The sequence below is a fragment of the Suillus discolor genome (assembly GCF_016758755.1).
Source record: "Suillus discolor strain FC423 chromosome Unknown F5147scaffold_74, whole genome shotgun sequence".
NCBI classification, from domain to species: domain Eukaryota; kingdom Fungi; phylum Basidiomycota; class Agaricomycetes; order Boletales; family Suillaceae; genus Suillus; species Suillus discolor.
The window spans coordinates 147,764-170,716 of record NW_024541321.1 but is presented as its reverse complement, the minus strand read 5'-3'; the positions used below and the strand labels follow the sequence as shown (position 1 = coordinate 170,716).

General features: G+C 48.0%; 8 protein-coding genes across 8 annotated transcripts; 5 read left to right on the top strand and 3 right to left on the bottom strand.

Annotated features, from left to right (window-relative positions):
• The first annotated feature begins 939 nt into the window (after nt 1-939).
• F5147DRAFT_618881 (uncharacterized protein) lies at nt 940-2,887 on the top strand. The gene is made up of 2 exons (XM_041432581.1): nt 940-1,008; nt 1,056-2,887. Exon 2 carries the CDS (start codon nt 1,069-1,071, stop codon nt 2,563-2,565), a length of 1,497 nt encoding a protein of 498 aa, XP_041287901.1. The 5' UTR covers nt 940-1,008; nt 1,056-1,068; the 3' UTR covers nt 2,566-2,887.
• Nucleotides 2,884-4,957, bottom strand: F5147DRAFT_718524 (CoA-dependent acyltransferase). The gene is made up of 3 exons (XM_041438714.1): nt 4,695-4,957; nt 3,993-4,640; nt 2,884-3,939 (listed from the first exon to the last, which is right to left on the bottom strand). The coding sequence occupies exons 1-3, from the start codon at nt 4,847-4,849 to the stop codon at nt 3,195-3,197; spliced, it is 1,548 nt and encodes a 515-aa protein (XP_041287900.1). The 5' UTR covers nt 4,850-4,957; the 3' UTR covers nt 2,884-3,194.
• A 909-nt stretch (nt 4,958-5,866) lies between these two features.
• F5147DRAFT_778685 (uncharacterized protein) lies at nt 5,867-6,708 on the top strand (the record flags this gene model as incomplete). The annotated part of the gene is made up of 3 exons (XM_041442162.1): nt 5,867-5,908; nt 5,958-6,095; nt 6,148-6,708. The coding sequence occupies 3 exons, from the start codon at nt 5,867-5,869 to the stop codon at nt 6,706-6,708; spliced, it is 741 nt and encodes a 246-aa protein (XP_041287899.1).
• Nucleotides 6,709-9,819: 3,111 nt separating this feature from the next.
• On the top strand, nt 9,820-10,599 carry F5147DRAFT_819166 (uncharacterized protein; the record flags this gene model as incomplete). The annotated part of the gene is made up of 3 exons (XM_041443632.1): nt 9,820-9,940; nt 9,990-10,127; nt 10,180-10,599. Exons 1-3 carry the CDS (start codon nt 9,899-9,901, stop codon nt 10,597-10,599), a joined length of 600 nt encoding a protein of 199 aa, XP_041287898.1. The 5' UTR covers nt 9,820-9,898.
• A 1,825-nt stretch (nt 10,600-12,424) lies between these two features.
• Nucleotides 12,425-13,950, bottom strand: F5147DRAFT_718514 (coproporphyrinogen III oxidase). The gene is made up of 3 exons (XM_041438713.1): nt 13,779-13,950; nt 12,613-13,720; nt 12,425-12,563 (listed from the first exon to the last, which is right to left on the bottom strand). The coding sequence occupies exon 2, from the start codon at nt 13,666-13,668 to the stop codon at nt 12,625-12,627; it is 1,044 nt and encodes a 347-aa protein (XP_041287897.1). The 5' UTR covers nt 13,669-13,720; nt 13,779-13,950; the 3' UTR covers nt 12,425-12,563; nt 12,613-12,624.
• A 950-nt stretch (nt 13,951-14,900) lies between these two features.
• Nucleotides 14,901-16,274, top strand: F5147DRAFT_778682 (uncharacterized protein; the record flags this gene model as incomplete). The annotated part of the gene is made up of 6 exons (XM_041442161.1): nt 14,901-15,161; nt 15,213-15,254; nt 15,303-15,595; nt 15,644-15,729; nt 15,782-16,168; nt 16,222-16,274. 6 exons carry the CDS (start codon nt 14,901-14,903, stop codon nt 16,272-16,274), a joined length of 1,122 nt encoding a protein of 373 aa, XP_041287896.1.
• Nucleotides 16,275-18,707: 2,433 nt separating this feature from the next.
• On the top strand, nt 18,708-20,426 carry F5147DRAFT_718500 (uncharacterized protein). Its single transcript, XM_041438712.1, has 9 exons — nt 18,708-18,935; nt 18,985-19,000; nt 19,061-19,137; nt 19,193-19,206; nt 19,261-19,366; nt 19,417-19,446; nt 19,495-19,529; nt 19,582-19,658; nt 19,709-20,426. Exons 1-9 carry the CDS (start codon nt 18,829-18,831, stop codon nt 20,042-20,044), a joined length of 798 nt encoding a protein of 265 aa, XP_041287895.1. The 5' UTR covers nt 18,708-18,828; the 3' UTR covers nt 20,045-20,426.
• F5147DRAFT_778680 (glycoside hydrolase family 13 protein) lies at nt 20,415-22,929 on the bottom strand (the record flags this gene model as incomplete). The annotated part of the gene is made up of 11 exons (XM_041442160.1): nt 20,415-20,972; nt 21,022-21,130; nt 21,192-21,413; nt 21,490-21,721; nt 21,775-21,824; nt 21,869-21,972; nt 22,030-22,184; nt 22,291-22,465; nt 22,508-22,544; nt 22,579-22,671; nt 22,727-22,929. The coding sequence occupies 11 exons, from the start codon at nt 22,927-22,929 to the stop codon at nt 20,415-20,417; spliced, it is 1,938 nt and encodes a 645-aa protein (XP_041287894.1).
• Nucleotides 22,930-22,953: the final 24 nt, after the last annotated feature.

Sequence of the window (22,953 nt, the reverse complement as noted above, 5' to 3'; positions counted from 1 at the left end):
GCTGATCGCGGGCATGCGGCATGGGGGGAATACCCTTTATAGCAGACCGTTTTAATTTTGTTCGTGCTATTCTTCTCTTTACGTTGCTGTCAATCGTTCTGAATATCCGTTTGGCTAGTTCAAAATTGTCATTTAATAAATATAACAGCTGCCTGTATTACATTCTGTGATCCCTTTGTTTCCACAAGCAATACAGAAAAAAACCAGGGTGATACTTCCGGTTGCATGCACGAGGCAAACTCGCGCTCTGACATGCACATGTTTGATGGAAAACAGTCGCCCACAAACCATTGATATTTTTTCTGCGTGTTCGATGGAACAGTGGCTCACGTTGCTGATTTAGCCTATGTGGGGCCCTTGTTGGCCTATTCGCAAGATTCTAGGGTGATTCTTCCGGCTACATGCACGAGGCATCGCCTATCGTATACCTATGCAACATTTGATTTCTCACAGCCTATCCACAGTTTTCGGAACAGCGGCTCCCTGTTGCCAAAGCTTTTGTTGCAACAAAGATTACCGCTCACGAATGATTGGAACATGTAGCCCCTAGCATTAAACGACGATTATCCTCCATCGGAGTTTGAAACTATTTGAACATCGGGACGCAACGTAACCGCCAGCGATGACAGGTTTGTTCCTGCCTCGAGGCAGACCTTGTGCTAAAAAGGGCGGGGGACGAAGGCTGTTAGGATTTCTTACACTTGGCGATATCTTATGCTGACATTGGGCGTGAGATGAGGGACCTACTGAATATATGCAGGCACCCATGACTCTTAGAGAAGCGTAGGCACATGCCATGATGCCATCCTACACGCTGTCTACTCCCGCCATCTTTGGTAAGCACCTGCCATATCCGTACACCGCACATCTTATTTTCAATTCCCGGATATTTACGCCAATCACGGGTAACCGGATTACGAAGCGCTGAACCTTTTAATAAATGGGTTACCTCCCCCCACGTCCAAACAGTTCCGACTGACCGTCAGGTTGACTGTCACACCCCTCAAGGTCAGTACAACAATCCTGATATCGTCCACCTCAATCCATGATGACAGACTTTTGTTTCAGATGCCTTCTGTGACATTGAACAGTGTGTCAGGTGACTCTTTCGTCAACGTTCGCAAATTAAATGCAGGACGCTATCTGCATGGAACCTCGACAATCGCAACAATTCCGGACGAACTGTTATCTGCCATCTTTCATGTTGCAACACACGATTTTCACGACTGTTATGACGCTATATTTCACGCTATCACAATCTCACACGTTTGCCAACGCTGGAGAAACGTATCTCTTTCAACCTCATCATTATGGACCGTCATTGTTCTTACATTTCCCACTCGTCGTACTCAATTCTTTCGCACCGTCGACTGGCTCGCGCGTTCCCGCTCTCGCCCTTTGCACCTATACATGGATTTCCGAGATCCCACATGGAATTGGGACGAAGCATCACATTGCTTCGGCTGGCAAAATATGGAAAATGTCATGCGACTTATTCTGCCCTATGCGCACAGGTGGCAGAAAGTCGAACTTCTCACCGACACCTGGGCTCCTATTTTTACCTTCCTCTCCTATACCTCCCGCATAAAATCAGCTCCTATGTTACAGGATGTCCTTCTTTCCCGCTGTAACGCCTTCTTTGCTGCAAAGGGCGAACTCTTCCGTCCTTCTGCAATGAGGCATCCAGTCTCCTGGTTCGGAGGAGGCTCTGCATTTCACAGCCTTCGTCGGGTCTCCCTTGCCGGTGTACACGTGAACTGGACAAACTCGGGATTGTCGGGTCTCTTGGAACTTGAACTCAAGTACCACGCGAGCGAGGTGATGCCGACATTGCACGAGTTCTGTGACATCATATCTGCATGTCCTGAACTCGAGCGATTGAGCATCTTGGGATGGGGTCCTCAGATAGACGTAGACGTTGCGCCCAAGCAGCGCACTCTATACCTTCCACATTTACGAGATTTCGCCTTCGGGTTCATCGACGTCGATTATGCTATTGATCTCTTGTCGCTCTTTTACCTCCCCGCACTCAAAACGCTCTCGCTGGAGGACATCTCTTCTTCCTTAGATCCGTCGCACCCTTGCGATCCGTCCCGTCTTTTGGAATACCTCACAGCAGCTCACCACTCGTGCACAACTTCGTTTCATCCATTCCCGTGCGCAACGTGCGGTCCATATCCCTTATCTTCACTTCGTTCTTTGGAACTTCACGGCCTTACATCATGCGGAGTTTCCTTGCGCTGCTTTTTGCAGGAAACCGCGACTCTCGACCATCTCGTACTATCCGGTCTGGACAAACCGAACTTACAAGCAATCATTCCAGACCTAATCGCCGCGGCACTTTGTCCGAGTCTTCTTGAGTTGAAATTCAACGATACAGGTCCGACGATCGCTGCGTTATTAGCTTCTCTTCCAGTCGGTATCGTTCGCAATTCCAATTCTCCATCGATGCGCGTCATCGTAGTTGCAAATGCTGCCGACAGTGATAATGCAACGCACGAGCTCGTACACCTGTTGAGGGCCGCTGGTGTCGAGGCCATGATCTTAGGGAACGCCACTTGTTAAGAGGCTTGGCGAGGGAAGCCGCAGCATCATTTATCAATTTTACGCGGCGCTCATCAGTCACTCGTTCTTCCCTACACGTTCCCCTTTATCACCAACAGTTTAACGCCTATTCTCCTGCCTTTGTACGTATGTAATGTTCTTCACGTCACACTATATAGTGTATCTTTATGCCCACGCATTCCCTCATTTCCGTCAAGATCGCATGTTAGTATATCCGTACGATAGACCTGAATCACCTGTAGCATACCCAATGTATAATAAACACTCGTTTTTATCGCACATAGATTAGCAAAATCATTATGAATCGGACTCGGATGTATTATGATCAGCACTTTGTGGCGATAATCAAAGAACTTCCGACCATTTCTGTTACAAGGGCAACCTGTCGCATGGTTATAATTACACGTCGTAGATAATCAATGTTGCAAAGTGCCGCGACCTATTCCCTCATGTGTCAACAAAGTACTCACAAGGTAAGCTTCAGGACCAATCATGCAATGGTAGATATGAAGAGTGACAATGTATGGAATCGTGATATCAGTATTCTTGCTCCAGACCATGATTGCAAAACGATAACGTGGAAGTCCAGATGTTAAACATACAGCCTCCATCGAGCATCTGAACTGAGCTCATATTCCTTCTCCGATAAGTCGCTCAGGTGCCTCAACATATGCCCTCCAAGACTCCACAAACGCAGCCAACTCTGCACCCTCTAGCACACGATGATCCGCACTCCAGCTCACGCCAACCTTGAGCCTCCTCTCCCCACGTTCACTCTTACTGACGTCCCACACCCATCTTGCTCTGCCTATGGCCACGATCGCGACACCACCCCCAGGTACTAAAACAGGGTGTGCGTACTCTCCGTCGCCGATTGAACCTATATTTGATATCGTGACCGTTGCACCACTTTTCGGCATCTCCTTCATCGTGAGTGCGCATGGTACTTGACGGCCGAGGAAAGAAAGATGCTTGAGTTGTGAAGATAGGCTGTAGATGCTGTGCGTATCTGCATGGGGTATGACAGGTGTGTATAGACCTGTCGGGGTGCTCAGAGCAACAGCGATGTCCGCGTGCGGACGAATGGTAAGGGTAGGTTTGCCTCCTCCATTCACGCTACCTGGTGTTATGGAGGAACGGAGCACGGGCCATGCCATCATGGCCTTTGAAAGCGTCTTTATGAGTATGGGGAGGTATGTGAGACGGGTGAATTGGGCGCTTTCTGGTACGGGAGGAGGAGATGGCGCGGGATGCAGAGCGGAGGGGTTAATTGGGAGTGATGATGATTTGGAGGGATCAAAATGTTCAGGTATATGCGAATTGAGTGTTGGGAGAAGAGAGTGGAGAGATGTGAGATCGAGGGAAGTCGAGTAGCTAACACAGATGATGAGTGATAGCGAATGATGATTGAAAGGACGAAATCATACCCAAAGTGTGGAATCTCAAGACTCTGGGTCATAGCTTTCCACATGCCATAACGTGTCCGACCAAGCTCGACAATCACATCTTGTTCGGTTTGTGCTCGTGGCGCAACGGAACTGAGGTCTACTGGAACAGAAGAGGATTGCTGTGATAAGAATGTATCAATATCCTTCTTCTCGATCCGTCCGTCACGTCCGCTGCCCGAGAGAAGTGCAAGGTCGACCTTGGATTGGCGAGCGTAATGACGGACTGAAGGCTTTGCGATCACGTTCTCACAGTTAACGTCGGGAGTAGAAGAAGGTAAGTAGTTTGGGTCCATGGGGTGTAGTCTTCTGGGTGCAGACGGTTCCTCACGGATCTGTTCGGCCCGAGAGACAGCATCTTCCACAAACTTGGAGTTTGGAATTATTGGCGACGGCGCTGCTGCAGCCGACGAGGCAGGTTCTATCTGCTCTGCACTTTCGCTATCCGATAATTCCTCATCAACCTCGATCACACAGAGTCCTTGGCCAACCTTTGCAACTTCACCTTCCTTCACCAGAATCTCTTTCACTATACCATCGAACGGGCTTGTGATTTCGACGCTGGCTTTGTCGCTCTGAACCTCGCATAAAGGATCAAAGCTTTGGATGGCTCCAAGTTCCTTCACATTCCTGAGTTATGAGCTCAGTGGGTTGCATGATGTTTGCAAGGTCCGGCCGACGCACCATTTGATGACTTCACACTCTGTGATACCCTCGCCAATATCAGCAAGCTTGAAATTCTGTAGAATTTTCCTCGAAGATAAGCATGGTGGAAATGTATGGAAGTGTGAGACAGCAGTTGGACGAGTGAGAAGGCGGCGGAGAGGGCGGATGAACATGGTAACTGTGCGGGGAAGATAGATGAACAAGCTCTGCTAGATCCGATCGGGCTAAAAATGAAATACATGTGATTACATAATCACGAGATAGCGTTGTCTGGTTCACTTCCACAGCTTTGACTTGACCTTTCTGCAGAAGTTCCGGATGTCCTTGGATTTTTGTTAGGTGTATAGCCATGCGGCGCTTTTCCACACACAGGAAGTTTTCGGTTACAACAGCACTGCGTTTCAAATGACAGCCTACCGTCACCACGTCCTACTACCGTGGCACAATGCTATAGGACCACTCAATTAATCTTGTTCCGTGCGTCATTTTCCATCATATTTGAGCCCAAGTTATCGTGATTCGCCCTCCAGATCCGAGTCTGCGACGTGATTGCGTTATACACGGAGGTTGTAAACACAGGACGAGTTTCGACGTGTTACCGATTCATACCGATGTTGCAAGAGACCCGGCTGTCTGCGTTGACTTGCTGCGGCACAGTTGCAGCTGCCGTCAGGCTACAAGTCCCGCAATATGATCTTTGCACATTGAACGTGAAACTAAGTTTTCAGATGGTCGAGCTTCACGCCAAGATTGGATGCGCTGTCATATAATTATTTTAAAGGACAAGGCTCTTACTGTACTTAGGTGCAGGGCCGTGATGCTTTTCTTTCTGTCTGCAGGGCAGAATCGGTCTTCTCACACCTCGAGGAACGTGACTCGATAGTCAATGTCATCATGCTGTGGGTATGCTGTGACTTTGTTGTCATTGACCTAGACCGAGACCCGCCGTGATCTAAATGTATCCGAGTCTTGCGGCCCTGTCGAATGTAGTGTTTCAGGAATGCTGCTTTCTTTCTGCTCAGTTGACTGAGCCAGACTCTCGTACAGGCCTGACCAAGGACAGCCTCTAGGTTTTGACTAAAAAAAAGCCTCTCATTGGCGCTTATTACATTGGGTCCGCACGTCCATGCTTCGAGCACTTTAACCCCCTCAACCCACACACATAGTCCCCAAGGGTACATTCTCAAAGCATGGCTCCAAGTGGCTTCTTCAATATGAGTACAAGCATGGAGGTGAGTTTCTATAGGCATATGCAAATGAAATCTCTCTCATGGTTAGAAGGTCATTACAGCCATCGCCACCTCCGGCCAAGATACCAACGCTGTCCGACAGGCAGTGATCATGTACATTGTGGCCAAAAAGAAAAAGGGTTATTCTGAACAATACATACACGAAAAATTAGAAAAATTAGAGGTCAAGGTTTGTCTGTCTTGTGCTCGGGGTGTTGACAGACGTTGACAACGAGTGTTAGTTCATGCACATAGAGGCATTACATCCTGCTTGGAGAGACGCTCGAGCGTTATTCCAGCTTCGCAAATCTGATCACATCCCCATCCCCATGTCCATTGTTTTCGAGCGTGAAAACGAGGAGCGTCGCCAGTTGGAGCGGGAGTCGTCTTCGATGGCACTATCGAGTCCAGTTGCTTCTTCCGCATCAACTTACACATCATCTTCAGCATCCATGTATTCGTCGTCTTCAGCATCCATGTACTCGTCGTCTTCAGCATCCATGTACTCGTCGTCTTCAGCATCCACTTACACGCCGTCTTCGGCATCCACTTACACGTTGTCTTCAGGATCAACACGTCCTTCATCAGTGCCGTCTATTGCATCGGTGATGCCGACTGCCAACTCGCCGCCACCTCTAAGCTGGGATAGTACAAGCAAACAAGATGAATCAGGATATCACTCCTCATCTCATGATCATCGATCCCGCCGCGACACAGCATTGTCCTCACTCTCCGAGTATAGTGACGACTCAGAGCCCGACGAACAAGTGTTCATCCTGCCATCAGGTAACCCGCAGAATTAGCACGGGGTGTGTGGCATCGACGGCCTCTTCAACTTATCCTGCTGCGCATGAAATCCATATCTCCCGTATCTCTCTTCCTTTCGAAACCATACGATGTACTACTTCTACGTGTCCCAGAGCCTCATCATTTACTCTTATCAGCCCCATTCTTCATCCTTATTCAGCGGCGCGAAGACGTCGCGATCTGGAATTCCTTGTTCGCGGAGCTGCTCCGCGAACGTAACTTGATTGCATGTACAGTCAATCGATTTCGATAATCGATTTGTGACAACACTGCTTTAGACTCGTTTTGCGGGGTTCTAATTCACCTTCGACTAATCGTACAGATATGCCTTATCCCCAATAACCATATTTCTCCCCTGCGTTACACGGAACGTTACGATCTTTATATAAAACAGTACGTAGTTGAATTTGCCCAACTTGGACTTCCAGTCCTCGGGTTTCATTGTTACTAATTTATATTAATATTTCAAATTGCTCCACGTTCTGTGCAGGGAAGCAAAGAATACTCATCGTTTAGTGTTCGGTCTCGCCCTCGAGTGAAAACTTCCACCCCCCTGCAGCGAACAAAACCGGGCGTTCCCCTGACTGACGAACGTGCGTTACACGTACAAATTCGCAACAAAGGACCTCTTTTCGGTCAGAGGGCTCCGTGGGCCGTGGCTTTATGGTCCATGATGCGATCAGCTACTCAGGGACACTGTGACACATGCCAGGCTCAGAGTTGGGTATGCAAAGATGTACGTATATCTTGCAAGCTTGATATATAATTTCCCCACTTACCTATATAGCGTCTACCTCTATTGTGTACTGGTTAACGGTCGACTCAAATTTTGCACCATCTCAATCCATTGAAGATGCTAGTAACGTATTTAGGACCGAAGGATGGGCTCAGCCAAGAAGGGTCGGTATTGGGTGCAGGTTGTTCCTTCTGTTAACAGGAGTCGCAGGTGTCCACATGAGAGCGTGGAGAGGCGGCGGCGGACCCGAAGGAGGTACTGAATAGAAGGAGAGTTAACAAGAGTACATACGCGATACGAGGATCGACTGCTGAGATCAGAGAGGTCATGCATGGGTATAATTTCACTCAGATACACCGATGGCACGCGCATCGGTAATAATCGATTTGGTTAAGTACTTAATACAACAGATACTAATCTATGTCGCCATTCTCCCACTAGTATTAAGTAAATAAGACTTTTGGTGATACAACGATGCTATGAATGAATAAAATGGCCATTGAAATATATACAGCGGCGCCAGTGGCCCAAGACAATGCAGTTGAATTTGTACATCTGACGTTGAGCTTAAGAGTAATAGTGTCTCGAGCGGTGACTGCAGTGAGTGCTGCAGCTACAATGCACTAACCAAGCCAAGCAGCCTATGACGGCGGTGAGAAGCAATGAGCTTTCAGAGATATACTGCAGTACGATAGGAGAGCTCGTGGTTATTTCTATAGATGATTCTTTCATAATGGACGTGGCACCCGGGGGCTTTAGTAGCTCGGCTTTTAGTCAGTGATCGGCCTGGACCACGTCCATCCGTCACACAGCCACACCACGTGACCGCGGCGCAGGAGTTAAGGCATCACGAAAGTTGGTTTTTCGAACATCCTTAGTTCTCTCTCCCTGGCTAGATAATATACTGAGTTCCATCATCAGTCTACTGGACCTCCACTTCGCTACCAGGAAGAAGAAAACGATGATTACTTTTACTCCGAGAGTGATGATCTAGATCCAGACAGATTTGTTAACTTCAGCTTGCTATCGTATTTCAAGTTGGCTGTCCGACAAGGTGCCTCGCGGTACCCAAGTGAAAAGCAGCATCCCTTACTCTCGTACATTCACTGGCAAGGACATCGTCGTAAGTTCGTCGGTAGAATTCTGTGGAAACACTTGACGCAATGCCGCGGTTTCAGTCTACCGTTCAAAGTCAAATCCAACGATCAATCATGGTGTTTCAACCACTGGTCGCCGGGCTGCCCTCCAGGTCGCTCGGAGTCTACACAGCAATCATTTTCTACGAAGTTGAGTGGGGTCAGAAGCTACTGCAAGATGTGTATGTTCCTGGATGACCTCAAGGGCAATTCTGAGGCCCGCTGAGAGGGGGAAGAGCTGCTGACAGCAGTTGTCATTTTACTCACTGAGTGCTATGCATCGGGTTACAGTGAGGACGACTTTGGATATCTCATGCTCATTCATCCCGCCGCGATGCAGCATTGTCCTCACTCTCCGAGTATAGTGAAGACTCAGAGCCCGACGACCACGTGTTCATCCTGCCATCAGGTAACCCGCAGAATTAGCATGGGGTGTGTGGCATCGACGGCCTCTTTAACTTATCCCGCTGCGCGTGAAATCTATATCTCCCATCTCTCTTCCTTTCGAAACCATACGATGTACTTCTACGTGTCCCAGAGCCTCATCATCATATACTCTTATCAGCCTCACTCTTCATCCTTATTCAGCAGCGCGAAGACGTCGCGATCTGGAATTCCTTGTTCGCGGAGCTGCGAATGCAACTTGACTGCGTGTACAGTCAATCGGTTTCGATAATCGATTTGTGACATCACTGCGTTTTGCGGGGTTCTAATTCACCTTCGACTAATCGTACAGATATGCCTTGTTCCCTAATAACCGTATCGCTCCCCCGCGTCACACGGAATGTTACGATCCTTATATCAAACAGTACGTAGTTGAATTTGCCCAGCTTGGACTTCCAGGCCTCGGGTTTCATTGTTACTAAATTTATCAGCTGTATTAATATTTCAAATTGCTCCTACGTTCTGCGGTGCAGGGAAGCAAAGAATACTCATCATTTAGTGTTCGGTCTCGCCCTCGAGTGAACACTTCCATCCCCCCGCAGCGAATAAAACCGGGCGTCCCCCTGACTGACGAACGTGCGTTACACATACAAATTCGCAACAAAGGACCTCTTTTGGTCAGGGGATACTTAGATCCGTGGGCCGTGGCTTTATGGTTCTTGATGCGATCAGCTACTCAGGAACACTGTGACACACGCCAGGCTCAGAGTTGGGTATGCAAAGATGTATGTATATCTTGTAAGCTTGATATATAATTTCCCCACTTACCTATGTAGCGTTTACCTCTATCATGTACTGGTAAACGGTCAACTCAAATTTTGCACCATCTCAATCCATCGAAGAGGCTAGTAACGTATTTAGGACCGAAGGATGGACTCAGCCGGCTTCTTCAAAGGGGATACAATGATGGAAGTGCGTATTCGTCACCCTGGATAATTGAAAACACCCTCATAAGCCATAGGTCTTCACAGTCCTGGCCAATTCTGGAACAGACGTCAAGACAGTCCGGGACGCAGTGATATTATACATTGCGCGGAAAAAGCAAAAGGGTCGGTCTGAACAACATATTCAAGATAAATTACTGCAACTAGAGGACAAGGTCACCTATATTTTTTATCCAACTCTTCAATGATTAACACCAGGTATTCCAGTTCAAGCACGTCGAGATGTGGCATCCAGCATTCCGAGATGCGCGAGCATTATTCCAGCTCCCCAAGTCCAAACATATCCCACTTCCTAAGTCCGTTATCCGTAAACAACATGAATCCAAGCTGCTTCATCCAATAGACATGGGATCGGTCCCCTCCTCTCTCAAGTCACCTGCGTCACCATCCCATGGCTCGCCAACCCCTAGTAGCCGGGATGAACCGCTGCCGAGATTACAGGACCTACCATACGTATTATCTGCCTTTTGTTGGGAAGATGAGAGTCTGGAATCTCGTGTGCATATTCCTCCATCGTCTTCTGAGAAAATGATTTCGTCCGACGTGCTTTCATTGCTCTTCCAATATGGCGACTCCGAAGGAGACGACGAGATCACAACATTCCTATCCAAGGTTGAACAGAGCTAGTCAAAGTCATAAAATCGTATTGTGCTCGACTTTAGGCACGTCGCACCGCACGCTTCCTCCTGCCCCTTGTGCTTTCAGCCTCATATATACTCACCTACCTCTTAACAATCAATGACTTTTGCAACGTTGGGGAATTGTTGTGCTTGTTCTGCGTATCACGGTGTCACTGGCGGCTTGTTTGTCCACAATCCTCACAGCACGTTGCTCTATCGCGAATCACTTTACGGTTGCCTTGCGAATCACCGATAGAGGCGTCTTATGAGTCATCACATATCGATGGAGTCGGTCGCTAGGCTCGAACACTTTGCGTTAACCGAGGCACTTACTGATATTCTGACTGGGCGATAACTTAAACCCGAGGACATTAGCTATATATCTACGCAAACACTGGTGGGAACCTCTTTCAAGTAACACAGCAGATGTGCAGATCTCCGGTGAAATTTTGCAGCAAAAATATCGGTCGTCGTTTACAGCAATTGCGCCCTGTTGTTGGACAGGCGATACCTTGAAACAAAGTAGGAATATCTATGACATTTGTTATACTAGTACTCTTTCAGACTCTATCTCCATAACATTAACCGCTCAGCAGCTAACCTTCATTCCAAACACCCCGTCACACCCTCAATCCCACCATGAACGTATACTCGTAAGCATAAACTTTCACCGCCGCCCATTATTCGAGAGCCTACATTTCCAATATAAATGAATAAAAATGTCACAAAACGGACGACGGGCATATGCTGGAAATGTTAATATCCATGGACAGCAGCCCAACTCGTGGGGACAAGAAGATGTCCTTCAGGTCCGTGAACGATCTCAGCGGACGCTAATTGGCACAATTCCGAGGATCTGATATGTGCACGGAGGACATAATGACGGCACTTCACAACTCCACACACGGAGCAGCAAACCTTTACTCCGAGATGAGTGAGGATGTGCCTGGCCATGCTCCCCTTCTTGAGCACTTTGGAACAGCCGCCCCATGAGCAAATTGTACTGGCACTGTCCGGACCAGTGTTATCGTGCAGTCGGATGTGAGCAGAAATTGCACGGGTTGTTCCTTCCACAGACATGCCACAGAGGGCCCTCTGTAATTTGCACTCGTACACAACAACTGGTTGGCCACTTTGTTCGACTCGAAATAAGGTTTCGGGATCCACGTCAATAGGCATGTATCAGACAGTGGATCGTCAAAGGACAGAAGCTGTTAATGAGCTTGCGAGAATGATCGATATAAGCTATGCTGCTGATCAGCATCAATTATCGAGTCACTCTTTGGAAACATGTACCCAACGCACCAGAGAAGTTTAAATCGCTTAAGAAGAGTGCTGTCAGAGAACTCTAGAATGCTACAAGTAGGGGGGGGGGGGGCTGGATTATTTGAAACTTGAAAGTGAAGTGCTCATCCTCCAGTTATAAAGTTCCTCTGTCACAGCCTATTGTGAAATCTGTACGCCAAGCGAAGTCAAGTCAATATCGCTGACTTGCCACCTTGCACAGGGTAGAGCCGGGTCCACCACTTGCCGTGTTCATTATATAAGCGACTATCAGGCCGCTTACCCATCGGAACGTTGTCGATTACTGTGGTCCGATGAAAATGGATCAGGCGAAAACCTGCCTCGAAACAAAATTCTGAATCAGAACTAGATTCATATCAGAATCATGGTCTTTTGGACGAACCGTCTTGCCTGAGAAATGAATGTGTGAGAAGGCATTCCCTTCTCACTGATCCATGAGACTACTAGAATCATGAGCGCTGGAAGATAAAGTTCGGCTTTCTTCCAGAGAATCCGCCAGTGTCCCTAGGGTGCTTTACGTTGATTCTAGTGCTTCTCATCGGAATTCGACTTTATCGGCACATAAAAGAATATCAGCAGCCAGTCTGCCAGGGTGTATTTCCGACTACGATCAGATCGAGTACTTAGTACTTAGCACTTAACGCGACACTTTCGAGATTTATCAAGCTGCAACAGATAACTAAGTATCCACGTGAAGAGTCCATCAGAAACGCACAGCAAGACCGACCTAGCAATCCCGGACCCAAGACTTCGGGGACCTGAGCACCTCCATCATCTTTCCTTCGGCCGAACCACTTTCTTCGAACATATCTGACATATACTCCCATCTTGCCATTTCTGGCATTCCCATCAGCACGTTCTCCACATTGACTCCGGGTGCAGCTAATCCAAATTTAATTCCCCTCTCACAAACGAGGTTAAATTCAACATATCGCCCACGTCGGAGAAGCTGCCAACGGCGCATGCGTTCATCTGAAGGCATGATTTTCCGGCGATTGAGGATACCCATATAGGAGGTGGTGAATACATCTCCGAGAGCACGTACGAAGGCGAATATGACATCTGCTGTGCGGGGGCGGGCTTCCCCGTCTACGGAGCCTAGAATAGCGTTCATCTCGTCGTTTAGATCATCAAATCTAATCCCTCCAATACCACGATACTCCTTGCGATGGGGAATGAAGAAATGGTCGTCGCAAGACTGCTTGAACTTGGGATACAGGGCTGTCCCATAGGCGTCGCAAACCGCCTTCAGCGTCTCATGGAACTCCCTCGCATCCTCCTCGAACAGGTATGATGGCGTGAGATCTGTGATACCACCGAACCACCACCCAACAACCTTTGCATCCTTCTCTGTGGAATCCATTACCTCAAAGTACCTGTAGTTTGCGTGCGCACTTGGTGCATTCGGATTGCGCGGATGTACGATTAAGCTGATGCCGCCAGCAAAGAAGGGAAGGGCAGTCGTAGTATTGACATCCAGGGATGAATGTTCGCTGCTCATTTGCTTGATCGCAGCTGGGGGGAGTGTGCCGTGGATCATGGAGATATTGACGCCGGCTTTTTCGTAGGTGGCATCATCTCTGGAAGAGGCATATGTGCGCGAGATGCCACCACCGCCTTGCGGACGTGACCAGGCATCGCGTTTGAAATGACACGGAGAGACCGAGGCATCCTCAAGAGCACTGACGATGTCGTTCTGGAGTTGGGTTATGTAGTCGATGACGCGCTGTCGCATCGTGGTCGGGATAGGCGACGACTCGGAATCCGACATCTTTTCTTTGCGTGGGTGGCGATCAGTGTTTGCGTAGGAATAAAACTCATGTCTACCTTGCAGGTGGCCTACTAGTTATTCCCTAGTATAAAACCGCGGAAATAACTCACGTTTGGGATCTCTGAGCCTTGGGATGCTCAAGGTAATACTTAATACCGTAGAGTGTTAGTATATGATACTAAGATTGAGGGACCAACTTAGTACATAATAGCACCACCGGGCCTGCAGCTGATCAGGCTCAAGTCCCCACGCGGGGCTGGAGCGCTTGGCGCTAACCAGATGATTTTTTCTCCCGAGACATTGCCAGATTGGCTGGAGGATGATATGCGGAACACAAACTAATGCAAAAATGTAAAAATTCATTGTCAAACTGCGAGGCGATAGTTACATAAAACCACGAAAATTTGAAATTTATCTCCAAATGAAGAATGTATGTATATATGGACTTTAATATTTAATATTTAGTACTAAAACACAAACACATGTAAAATTTGATATCCAATACCATTGCAGTACAGCCATCAATGCACCACGAATGCTGCAGATATAACACCAATCTGTCTGGCAGACCCTACCTCAATAAATAGTGACCACTGGACGATAAAACGTGCAGTGAGGCTCGATTGTCATCGCATTGGAGCGGCATTCAAGTTTACATAGTAGTAAACGGTGGGATTCTTCAGGTGACGAGTTCCCCGCCTCAGATCGCTCAGATTCAGCTTCGTGGAGACATTCACGAGCTTCTTTCTTCACGATCACACGAACTCCGAGTTAACACGAACTTTATATAATGGTTCTACCTTTTGAAGGCTGGCTGGTCGTGTCCAGGTATCAGTAAGTCTTTCACCATGGTGTTACTTTTCTGCTCATCCTCTAGCGAGGTTTACAACCTGGGAACGGCGTACTAGTTTTGCATGCTGCAACTCTCTTGTGCGATTTATGCGATGTACGAGGATTTGAGACTATTTGAATTCTGCAGTCGTCATGGGCGGGCTCCGCTCTTCCATCAAAAATTCCTTAAGGATACAAACAACAGTTTTGGATTGCTTGCCCAGGCTTGCCCTCGCAGCCGGCCGCGGGCATATGCTCTCGGCGCGAGATTAACTTTTTTCCAAGTTCCCACTTACAAAATCTTTTTGATATGTCACTCGATTTAGTCTGGCAGTGTCCTTGGTGCCTGGGTCCCCTTATAAGCGAAGGGACTCACCAGATGTCACAGTCAGACGTCTATCATGTCAAGCAATACAACCACAACTTCCCCAGCTGTCATAGTGCCTCCGTCGCCTCCGCCTGGGACCAATTATATTGCAATAATACAGCCATCTCTGAACTCGATCATGATTGGACACACCTTCACTGTTATTCTGATTCCCCTGATTTTTGCGCTCTTTTATTTCTCCACTCCACTTTCACGAAGAAGGCCCATATTCATTCTCAATGTCATAGCCATCATGCTGGCATTCACTGCTGGGGTCATGATCGACAGTCTTGCGGTCAGTATCATTATTGTCTCTTACATATGCATAACATTGATTCGATCACAGATTCATTCAATGCTGTCCCCATTGGACTCATGGCCGCCATCGGTGCGACTTTTTTTCTCTTTCACTGCCGCTTCTTACATTATCATCCAGGTTAACATCGCTATTGGAATTATAGGCGCATTTCAATCGATCCTTGTTGACCTTATCCTTCTGCTACGTCTTGCACTGATATACCCCTACACCATTGTGGGTCCGAAACGTTTCGCCCTCATCACCACACTTCCTGTACTCTTGAAAATTGCGCGCCTCGTCAACATGTTCATGTTCATTAAAGTTCTTGCGGATGCTGCGCGTGGCCCATCGGGAAGCGAAAACATTGCAGTGGTGTGGGCCACTACACCCTACCTCAAGATTGAGTGGTCAGCTCAGCTTGTCGATAATGCGTGGGTGTTTCAGCCTTGAGAGTAGGTCAGCTGGTTGAAAGATTGCAGCTATGCCTCCATAGCCTTCCTCTGGGCAATCCGTCTTCGAAGGAATTATAGATCAAGTGTTGAGAGTGAAATCAGCCCACGAAGAAGTATGTCGCCAATTTTTGTAGGGATCAAGTTTGCGTTAACACTGATACCTAGCGACGTTTGGGCAACGCATGCGCACTCTTTTCTACATATCGGTCTCTAACTTCGTCTTTCCTTCTCTCTTGTCCCTCGCACAGCTGGTTGTTGTGTACAAAAACGTATACGTCCTCACAGTCAACGAGATCGTGCTCGTCAACACCATGGTTGCTGTCATCGGTGTCGTGTTTGCGACCGTATGGGCCGGCTCTGTAAATTATCAAGACGAGAAAACCGAGCCTGACGGCATGTTTGAAAAAGCGCAAGCTGCGTCGTTTGGTGGACCAGGAACGTGGAAAGTCGCCACAGTCCAGCCTAGTTTGACAATGGGATCGACTGCTATTACTGAACGGATGCGCACCACGGGTGGGGAGATCAGGCTCGTTGACACGAATCAAACTTCAGGTGAGTAATTGGCAGGTCCCTCCGGGATTATTAGGTTTAACCTGCATTTTTAGACATCTTTACGAAATCTTCTGCAGGAGATTTACGAGGACAAGGCGCTTTCTAATTAGCGCTAGTCCACAGGCGTCTACATACATTGTATGCGATCGTGACAAGCGAAGTGGGTGTTATGCTATACAGATAATTTATTGGTCAAAGCGTCAACACCTTTTATGGTGCGTGAACACACAAAACGGTACAAGAATTGATGGAGTGAAAGGGAAAAATCAGGATACAGTATCACATCTACTTGATTTCGGTGCCTGTTCAAGTGAAGCATGAGGACTTAGACGGCATATCATCTCGTAGGCGAGGATACTGTTTAACCTATCATGGTGTAATGAGACCGTCTGATTAGGTCCTTGGAATTGCAGGAAGGGTGGAAAGCCACTCTGAGCTGGGCAGGTGAGCTCGAGCTATCATTCTTACCAACCCAAGACGAGCCACAGCACCAAGGATGAGCTGTGCGTGATCAAAAACGCATAGGTCAGGCAGCTGTACCACGATTGAGACGCGAGGGGGAAACCTAGTTATGGTTTTCAAATACTCGCATACTTTTTACTATTTCGCAGTCTTCTACTGTCTTCATATAAGATATCACCCCACAGCGTGAAAGACGATTATTTACAGTACACATGAGGCGGATACTCGGCGGTGATATGCACATGTCACACGCAATCGTTCGTCGATGTTCGCCGAGTACTAGGTAGCGGTTACCATCAGATAAGTTTGAACGACCGCTTAGGATGCATATGCATCACCCCTGAAGGCAACCTCCGCTCTGGGCGGTGTTTCACATCGGAGGCAAAAGTATGAGCGAAGCGAGATACTATAGGTTAGGTTAGAGTTGATATACCAATTCAAGCTGTCTTCGTGTCGTTGTGTGCCGCTTTAGCTATTCAGCCATCTATCGCGGGTGTATGTGTCCGAAACTCAAACCCCTTTAAGCTTTCGGATTAGCGTTACACAACCGAACAAATACATACGTACTCATCACCGGACCGGCCGTGATCTACCCCTTTCTCAACCACTATACTATATTCCAGGCTGTGTCCTGATGTGTCCTTGCGCTCGGCTTCATTCTCGTTTGTTTTACCTGCGATTTGAAACCCTGCCTAGAACCGAGATTTAGGTAGGTCGCTATTCGCTGTCGTTGTGGGGCACGTGGTCGGCAACGTGCTGAGGTCTGTGGGCAGCGAAGAATCACGCGAAGGGGTATGAACGCCGATCGACAGCAGTCAAAATGATCTCGGAAGGTCATGTGCATAGAAGCAAGCCTCTATCTGCGAGTAACGTGTTGATTAGAGCATATACTTGAAACAACAGGTCACTGAAAAAGGTAAGTGTCCAGAACGACAACGATGGTTATTTACAGACGACCAAACCCGAAGACAAAGAGTTCAAGATCGTCCCTAGAGCTGAGGCTTGAATTGGGCTTGAACGCATGAGACTTCTGGGTCTTGAGAACAGTCCTTATTTCTGTCCGTAGACTGAAATAATGGTTCCTCTGACAGATCAGCAGTGGTCATTCTGATAATCAGTAGGTCAGAAAGTACTTTCCAAATAACCTCCTTGCTGCTAGTCATTCGGGAAGCTAATCCTGCTGTGTGAATGTCATAAACTCGCTCCAATCTGAAGTACATGAAAATCGGAAGTCGCAGTTGCAAGCAAAATCATGGCGAACTGGATTCCAATGTCATATGTCGATTGCACTTTTCAAAGCACATCGTGATTTGAGCGAGACGCAGGACTCCGAGTCCACGTGCCACAATGCCCGATATGAAGAGTTGCAGCTTTCCTTGCACCCAAATGTAGGTGGCCATGCCTTGACACTTACACTTATGGGCCCGGGGTTTTATTCATTGGCTTGGGTTACAGCTATGTTCCGTTGCACCATAATTCAAGCAGAAGACGGTACATCCAACGTCAACGTGGCACGACTTGGTTGGCTTGAAAATTTATCGTTCCTATGAGGTCTATATATAACCCCCACTGCCACATTTATGTGAGGATATTCATGTTGTGAATATAACACATGGTACAGTCCACTATTAATATGTTCATTAGTTCGTTATGCTGTACTTGAAGTCTGAAAGACTTTGAAACGGTCAGTACTGGTCAGTGCCTGGCACACTCTGACTGGAACACACCTGCTAGTGGACGAGTTTGGGACGAACTTCTACCTTCTCGATACCATAAGATACGATCTGCTCGCAGAATTTGAGTCAGGAGCCAGATACACACCGTCTAGAAGCCATCACGTTCGGAGTTGGAGATCAAAATCCTCGGACCCGTGTTGGGTAGATGCGCAAGGCTGCAGCTCCATCGAGTAAAGAGTTCCAATCTGTATGAACACCGCGACTATTTTTGCCTGAAAACGAGACGCTTCAACCGATTAAAAAATGCAATGCAAGGACAAGCTCTCCGTCGAGAGAGAAAACGCGGAGATGAAGGTGTTCTCAGCGTCCTCGTTGTAGACTCGGTCAACTGACCGAAAAAGAAGCGTTTTCGTAAGTAATTTTGTATAGCCACATGCAAACAGCTGCTCAGTAACCATTTTGCTTTTCTACCACTTAACCACCGCTCCGTTCATTCGTTTACTCCCTCCCTCTCCTTTTACAATGCCAGGTTCAATGGCCTTCTCTCTCTTTTTCTCGTTCTTTCTTGCTATTTTTTCGGCTATTGGAGCTGGTGCGTCAGAAACACATACCATAAGGTTTATCAACCAGTATGTCACATATGAAGGAATTACGCCGCAATTCTGACACAAATCACAGATGTGGTTACGGAACCGTGAGCTCCACCGGGGGACCTCAATCTGTCTGGGAAATAACTAGCTCACACTTTCTCTAGCCGTGCTTGGTTGAAAATGGTCGCAACGTATCTACTGGACAGGACTACGTCGTCAATAGCATGTTTTCCGGAATCGCGTGAGTTCCACTCCTTTATTGTTTTGTGGTGTTCGCTCAGCTGTATGTCCATCAGATACTTACAGACCGGTAAGTAAAGCGCTCGTGTACAAATTGTATTAAATGAAACATCTATTTACACAGGACAATGTGACACTAATGGCGAAGATTGCACGTTGCTCGAGATGAATTTGGTCAACCCGACCTGTCCGGGGTGCGGTTCCAGCGTCGATATCTCACTCATTGACCCGTGAGTTTCTTGTTTGTGAATATAGATTTACTCTCACCACCTCTGCTCAGTCATCGTTTCAATGTGGAAGCTTCTTTTGCGTGAGTATGCATATTTCCACATATGTCGTCATCCTGACGACCAGATAGGTATTACAACGGATGCGACGGATTTGGAGCCGATTGTGAGTCTTGTCTGGTATGGAATCCATGTCTACGCTTACAATTTGCTTCAAGGCAACAGTCCCAACTGCGCCGCAGCTTTCTATGCCCCAGAAGACTGGTATGCCCAACGTCAATGTGAAACTAACAATGTATGTGGTTTTGAAATATTGGTTTAACCGACTAATCAGTCGTGACACAGGTGGACCTCCTCATTGCATTTTGTGCCAACGCATCCGAGCTTGTATCGGGTGCGAGTGTTCCTTCCTCAGCCCCTTCGAGCACCACCGTCCTGAGCACCTCTTTGCCACAAACAACTGCGACATCGACAGGGACAGCTCTATCAAGCCCTGCCACGTCGCAGAATGATTTACCTACCTCCATCAAAGTTATCAGTACACCAACCTCCACTGGTAGCAGCGACCCATCATCCACCCCGAAAAAATGTCGGAGGAAGTCAAGTGGCGCTGCCACTGTTGCAAAGCGCGAACCCACGGGACTCGTGTCGAGGATACACCGCCAGCGTCGGTCCTTCTGAGGATGAACTCTGTTCATCCTCTAGTTTTTTTTACAGTTATTGATTAACTACAAGCGAGATTGCTATTTTTACGATGTGCTTTTTGCAGAATGCCTTGACATTCTGATGTTTTGTATATCCGGTCTTCGCATTCACGCATGCGTGAATCCTGTTCATAGGGTGGACGCCCAGGTGGCATTCCAGATGTTGCTTTATTCTCGATCATGCAGCCGGTCTTAGCTTCCCCAGTACCATAGATGTATTGTCCCCCTTACGTTTTCTTGCTGACCTGGCGCAAAGTAGCCAGAGCCTTGCTGTCTTTTATTGAAATGTTATGATACGATGTATCAACATGCGTCCTACACGTTCCCTGAATGCGATTCGTTTTTGATCAATTCGACAATGCCTCCCGGACATACACCCGTCCCTCATAGTCGCTTGGAGTAACCTTTTCCTCAAGTCCGATCGCCTCATTCTCGTAGTTACTCAAGATGAACGTGTACCCCGCTACTCCTCCGATGACCTCCCCAAGGTCAACCTCGACCTTCCCTTCCTTGAAATTAAGCAACACCAACGCAGACGTAGACCCATAGTTCCGCGTGTACGCGAACACCTGTTCATGTGTTTCAAGAAGCATCACGAAGTCGCCGTAGATCTTGGCGTGGGCACGCGTCAGTATCAAAGGAATGGAAGGGGTAGATGCGGAAATACAGATAGAAATGAAAGGTGGTAGTGTAGGTTGAGTTAAAACGACTGCGTGCAGGAGAACATATCTCGAACGACTTACAAGAGTATCGTGCGCCTTCCGCACCTTCAGCGCGCGCTTCCAGAATGCGTGCACGCTGGTTTCATCGCCGATCTGTTGTTCAGCGTTCCACTCTCGGTAATCGTCATTCACGCGCATCCACGGTGTTCCGGTCGTGAAGCCTCCATGTGGACTCGCATTCCACTATAACTATAAATGAGATAATGAAAGGAAGTGATGAATTTGTTGTTACCTGCATCGGGGTCCTTGCGTGATCGCGCGCCTTTTGTGCGAAACTGTTGAGAAGATCAGACATTTCAACATCTTCCTTCCCTTGCGCTTTCTGTCTCTGCTCTTTAATTCTATCATATCCTTAGCACTTATTCCCACGATATGGACAAAGAATAAAAAGATGCAACGCACAGATTCCAATAATTCTGACTCGCCACGTCATTGTATTCCTCGATCCCCCATGTCCGCGGGAAGTTCTTGAGGCCAAGTTCCTGCCCCTGGTACACGTATAGTGTCCCCGCCTGCGTGATCTGTAAGATAGCGAGCATCTTGGCGGAGACTGCGCGCCACTGCGCCGAGTCATTCCCAAAGCGCGACACCGACCGCGCCTGGTCATGGTTCTCAATGTAAATCCTTTGATGGCGCCAAACAACATAAACCATCAGTATTTCATTGATTCATCTTCGGCCCGATATCACTCGGAACTCACGCATTCCAGAACCCATCATCGTGCATGAACTGCTGCCAGCGACCAACAATTGCCTTGAGCTCCTTGAGCGTCCAAGGTTTCCTTAGGAGCGGGGATTCGGAGGGAGAGTCGATGTCCATGAGCTCGAATTGAAAGACCATGTTGAGCTCGCGGTTCTGCGGAAGGACATACGCGGCGAGCTCGGATGCCTCATGTGTGAAGGGCGTTTCGCCGACCGTGATGAGGTCGTGGGCTGTGAGACTTCCGTTAGTTAATCAAAGAAGCGGGGAAAAGGAGGGGGCACACGAGAGAGGACCTCAGTGTGCATTTGTTTCATGTATTTGTGGACCTGCGGACTGGGAAGGTCAAGTAATTCTCGAGTCGAGATGAATAAACTTACCCGTTCACGTAGTACATGGTGGCAGGCTGGTAATATTGCGTGTGGTCTACCAGAGGCGCATCGGGGAGATCATCCGTCTTCGAGATGCAATTGATCACGTCCATCTATGGTGATGCCCGTTGTTTCTTTGTAAAAGAAGTAGAAGGGAGAGATGTACGTACACGGAACCCGTCACATCCTCTGCGCACCCAGAATCGCATGACGTCCCAAACGGCGGAACGCACAACAGGGTTGTCCCAGTTCAGGTCTGGCTGCTTAGATACGAACAGGTGGAGATAGTACTCCCCAGTTGCGGAGTCGCGTTCCCAGGCGGAACCTGTCGCACAGTCAGAAATATGAATCGACGACGAAACAATCAGTGGTCCGAAGCGACGAGAATGGTAGGACGGCCGCTACAACCCAAAGAAAACAGGTGCACCTACCCTGAAACACGCTCTTCCAGTTGTTTGGCGGAAGTTCTTCCCCATCAACAACTTTACCAGGACGCCAGATGTACCAATCGCGCTTTGGGTCGTTTTTGCTTGATTTTGAAGCAGTGAACCAGGCGTGCTGGCGATCATTGTAAGTAATTGGTAGAAACAGGAACCATAAGGTAAGCTAGAAGATTAAGAGACTTGCCTCGTCAGATGTATGATTCACCACCAGATCCATCCTGTCAAAAAGACCCGGGTTGACACTGGAAAACAGTTTGAGGTTCGAATAACACATACATGAGCTTCATTCCCCGTGCGTGCGCGCCCTCGAGAAGGCGGTCCCAGTCTTCAAGCGTGCCATAGCGCGAATCGATATCCTCATAATCCGAGCTGTGGTGGTTAGAGCATCAAGTCCCAGAACCGAAAAGCAACGATTAGCGCTCACATGTCATAGCCCATATCGGCCAATGGGCTACGATAGATCGGGCTAAGCCATAGAACGTCCACACCAAGATCCTTGAGATAGTCGAGTTTGGCGATGATGCCTGCGAGATCGCCAGTCCCATCACCATTCGCGTCAAGGAATGATGATGGATAGATCTGATAGACTATTGCAGATTTCCACCAGGGATGTGGTGGTTTGGACATCGTGGACAAGGATTAGAGCGTAAA

Bases quoted from the DNA above. Each gene is read 5' to 3' on its own strand.
- F5147DRAFT_618881 (XM_041432581.1), top strand. From the start codon at position 1,069: ATGCCTTCTGTGACATTGAACAGTGTGTCAGGTGACTCTTTCGTCAAC.
- F5147DRAFT_718524 (XM_041438714.1), bottom strand. From the start codon at position 4,849: ATGTTCATCCGCCCTCTCCGCCGCCTTCTCACTCGTCCAACTGCTGTC. The intron at 4,641-4,694 runs GTGCGTCGGCCG...CTCATAACTCAG, and splicing joins GAGTGTGAAGTCATCAAATG to GAATGTGAAGGAACTTGGAG. The intron at 3,940-3,992 runs GTATGATTTCGT...CATCTGTGTTAG, and splicing joins CTTGAGATTCCACACTTTGG to CTACTCGACTTCCCTCGATC.
- F5147DRAFT_718514 (XM_041438713.1), bottom strand. From the start codon at position 13,668: ATGTCGGATTCCGAGTCGTCGCCTATCCCGACCACGATGCGACAGCGC.
- F5147DRAFT_718500 (XM_041438712.1), top strand. From the start codon at position 18,829: ATGCCAGGTTCAATGGCCTTCTCTCTCTTTTTCTCGTTCTTTCTTGCT. The intron at 19,447-19,494 runs GTGAGTATGCAT...ACGACCAGATAG, and splicing joins AATGTGGAAGCTTCTTTTGC to GTATTACAACGGATGCGACG. The intron at 19,530-19,581 runs GTGAGTCTTGTC...ATTTGCTTCAAG, and splicing joins CGACGGATTTGGAGCCGATT to GCAACAGTCCCAACTGCGCC.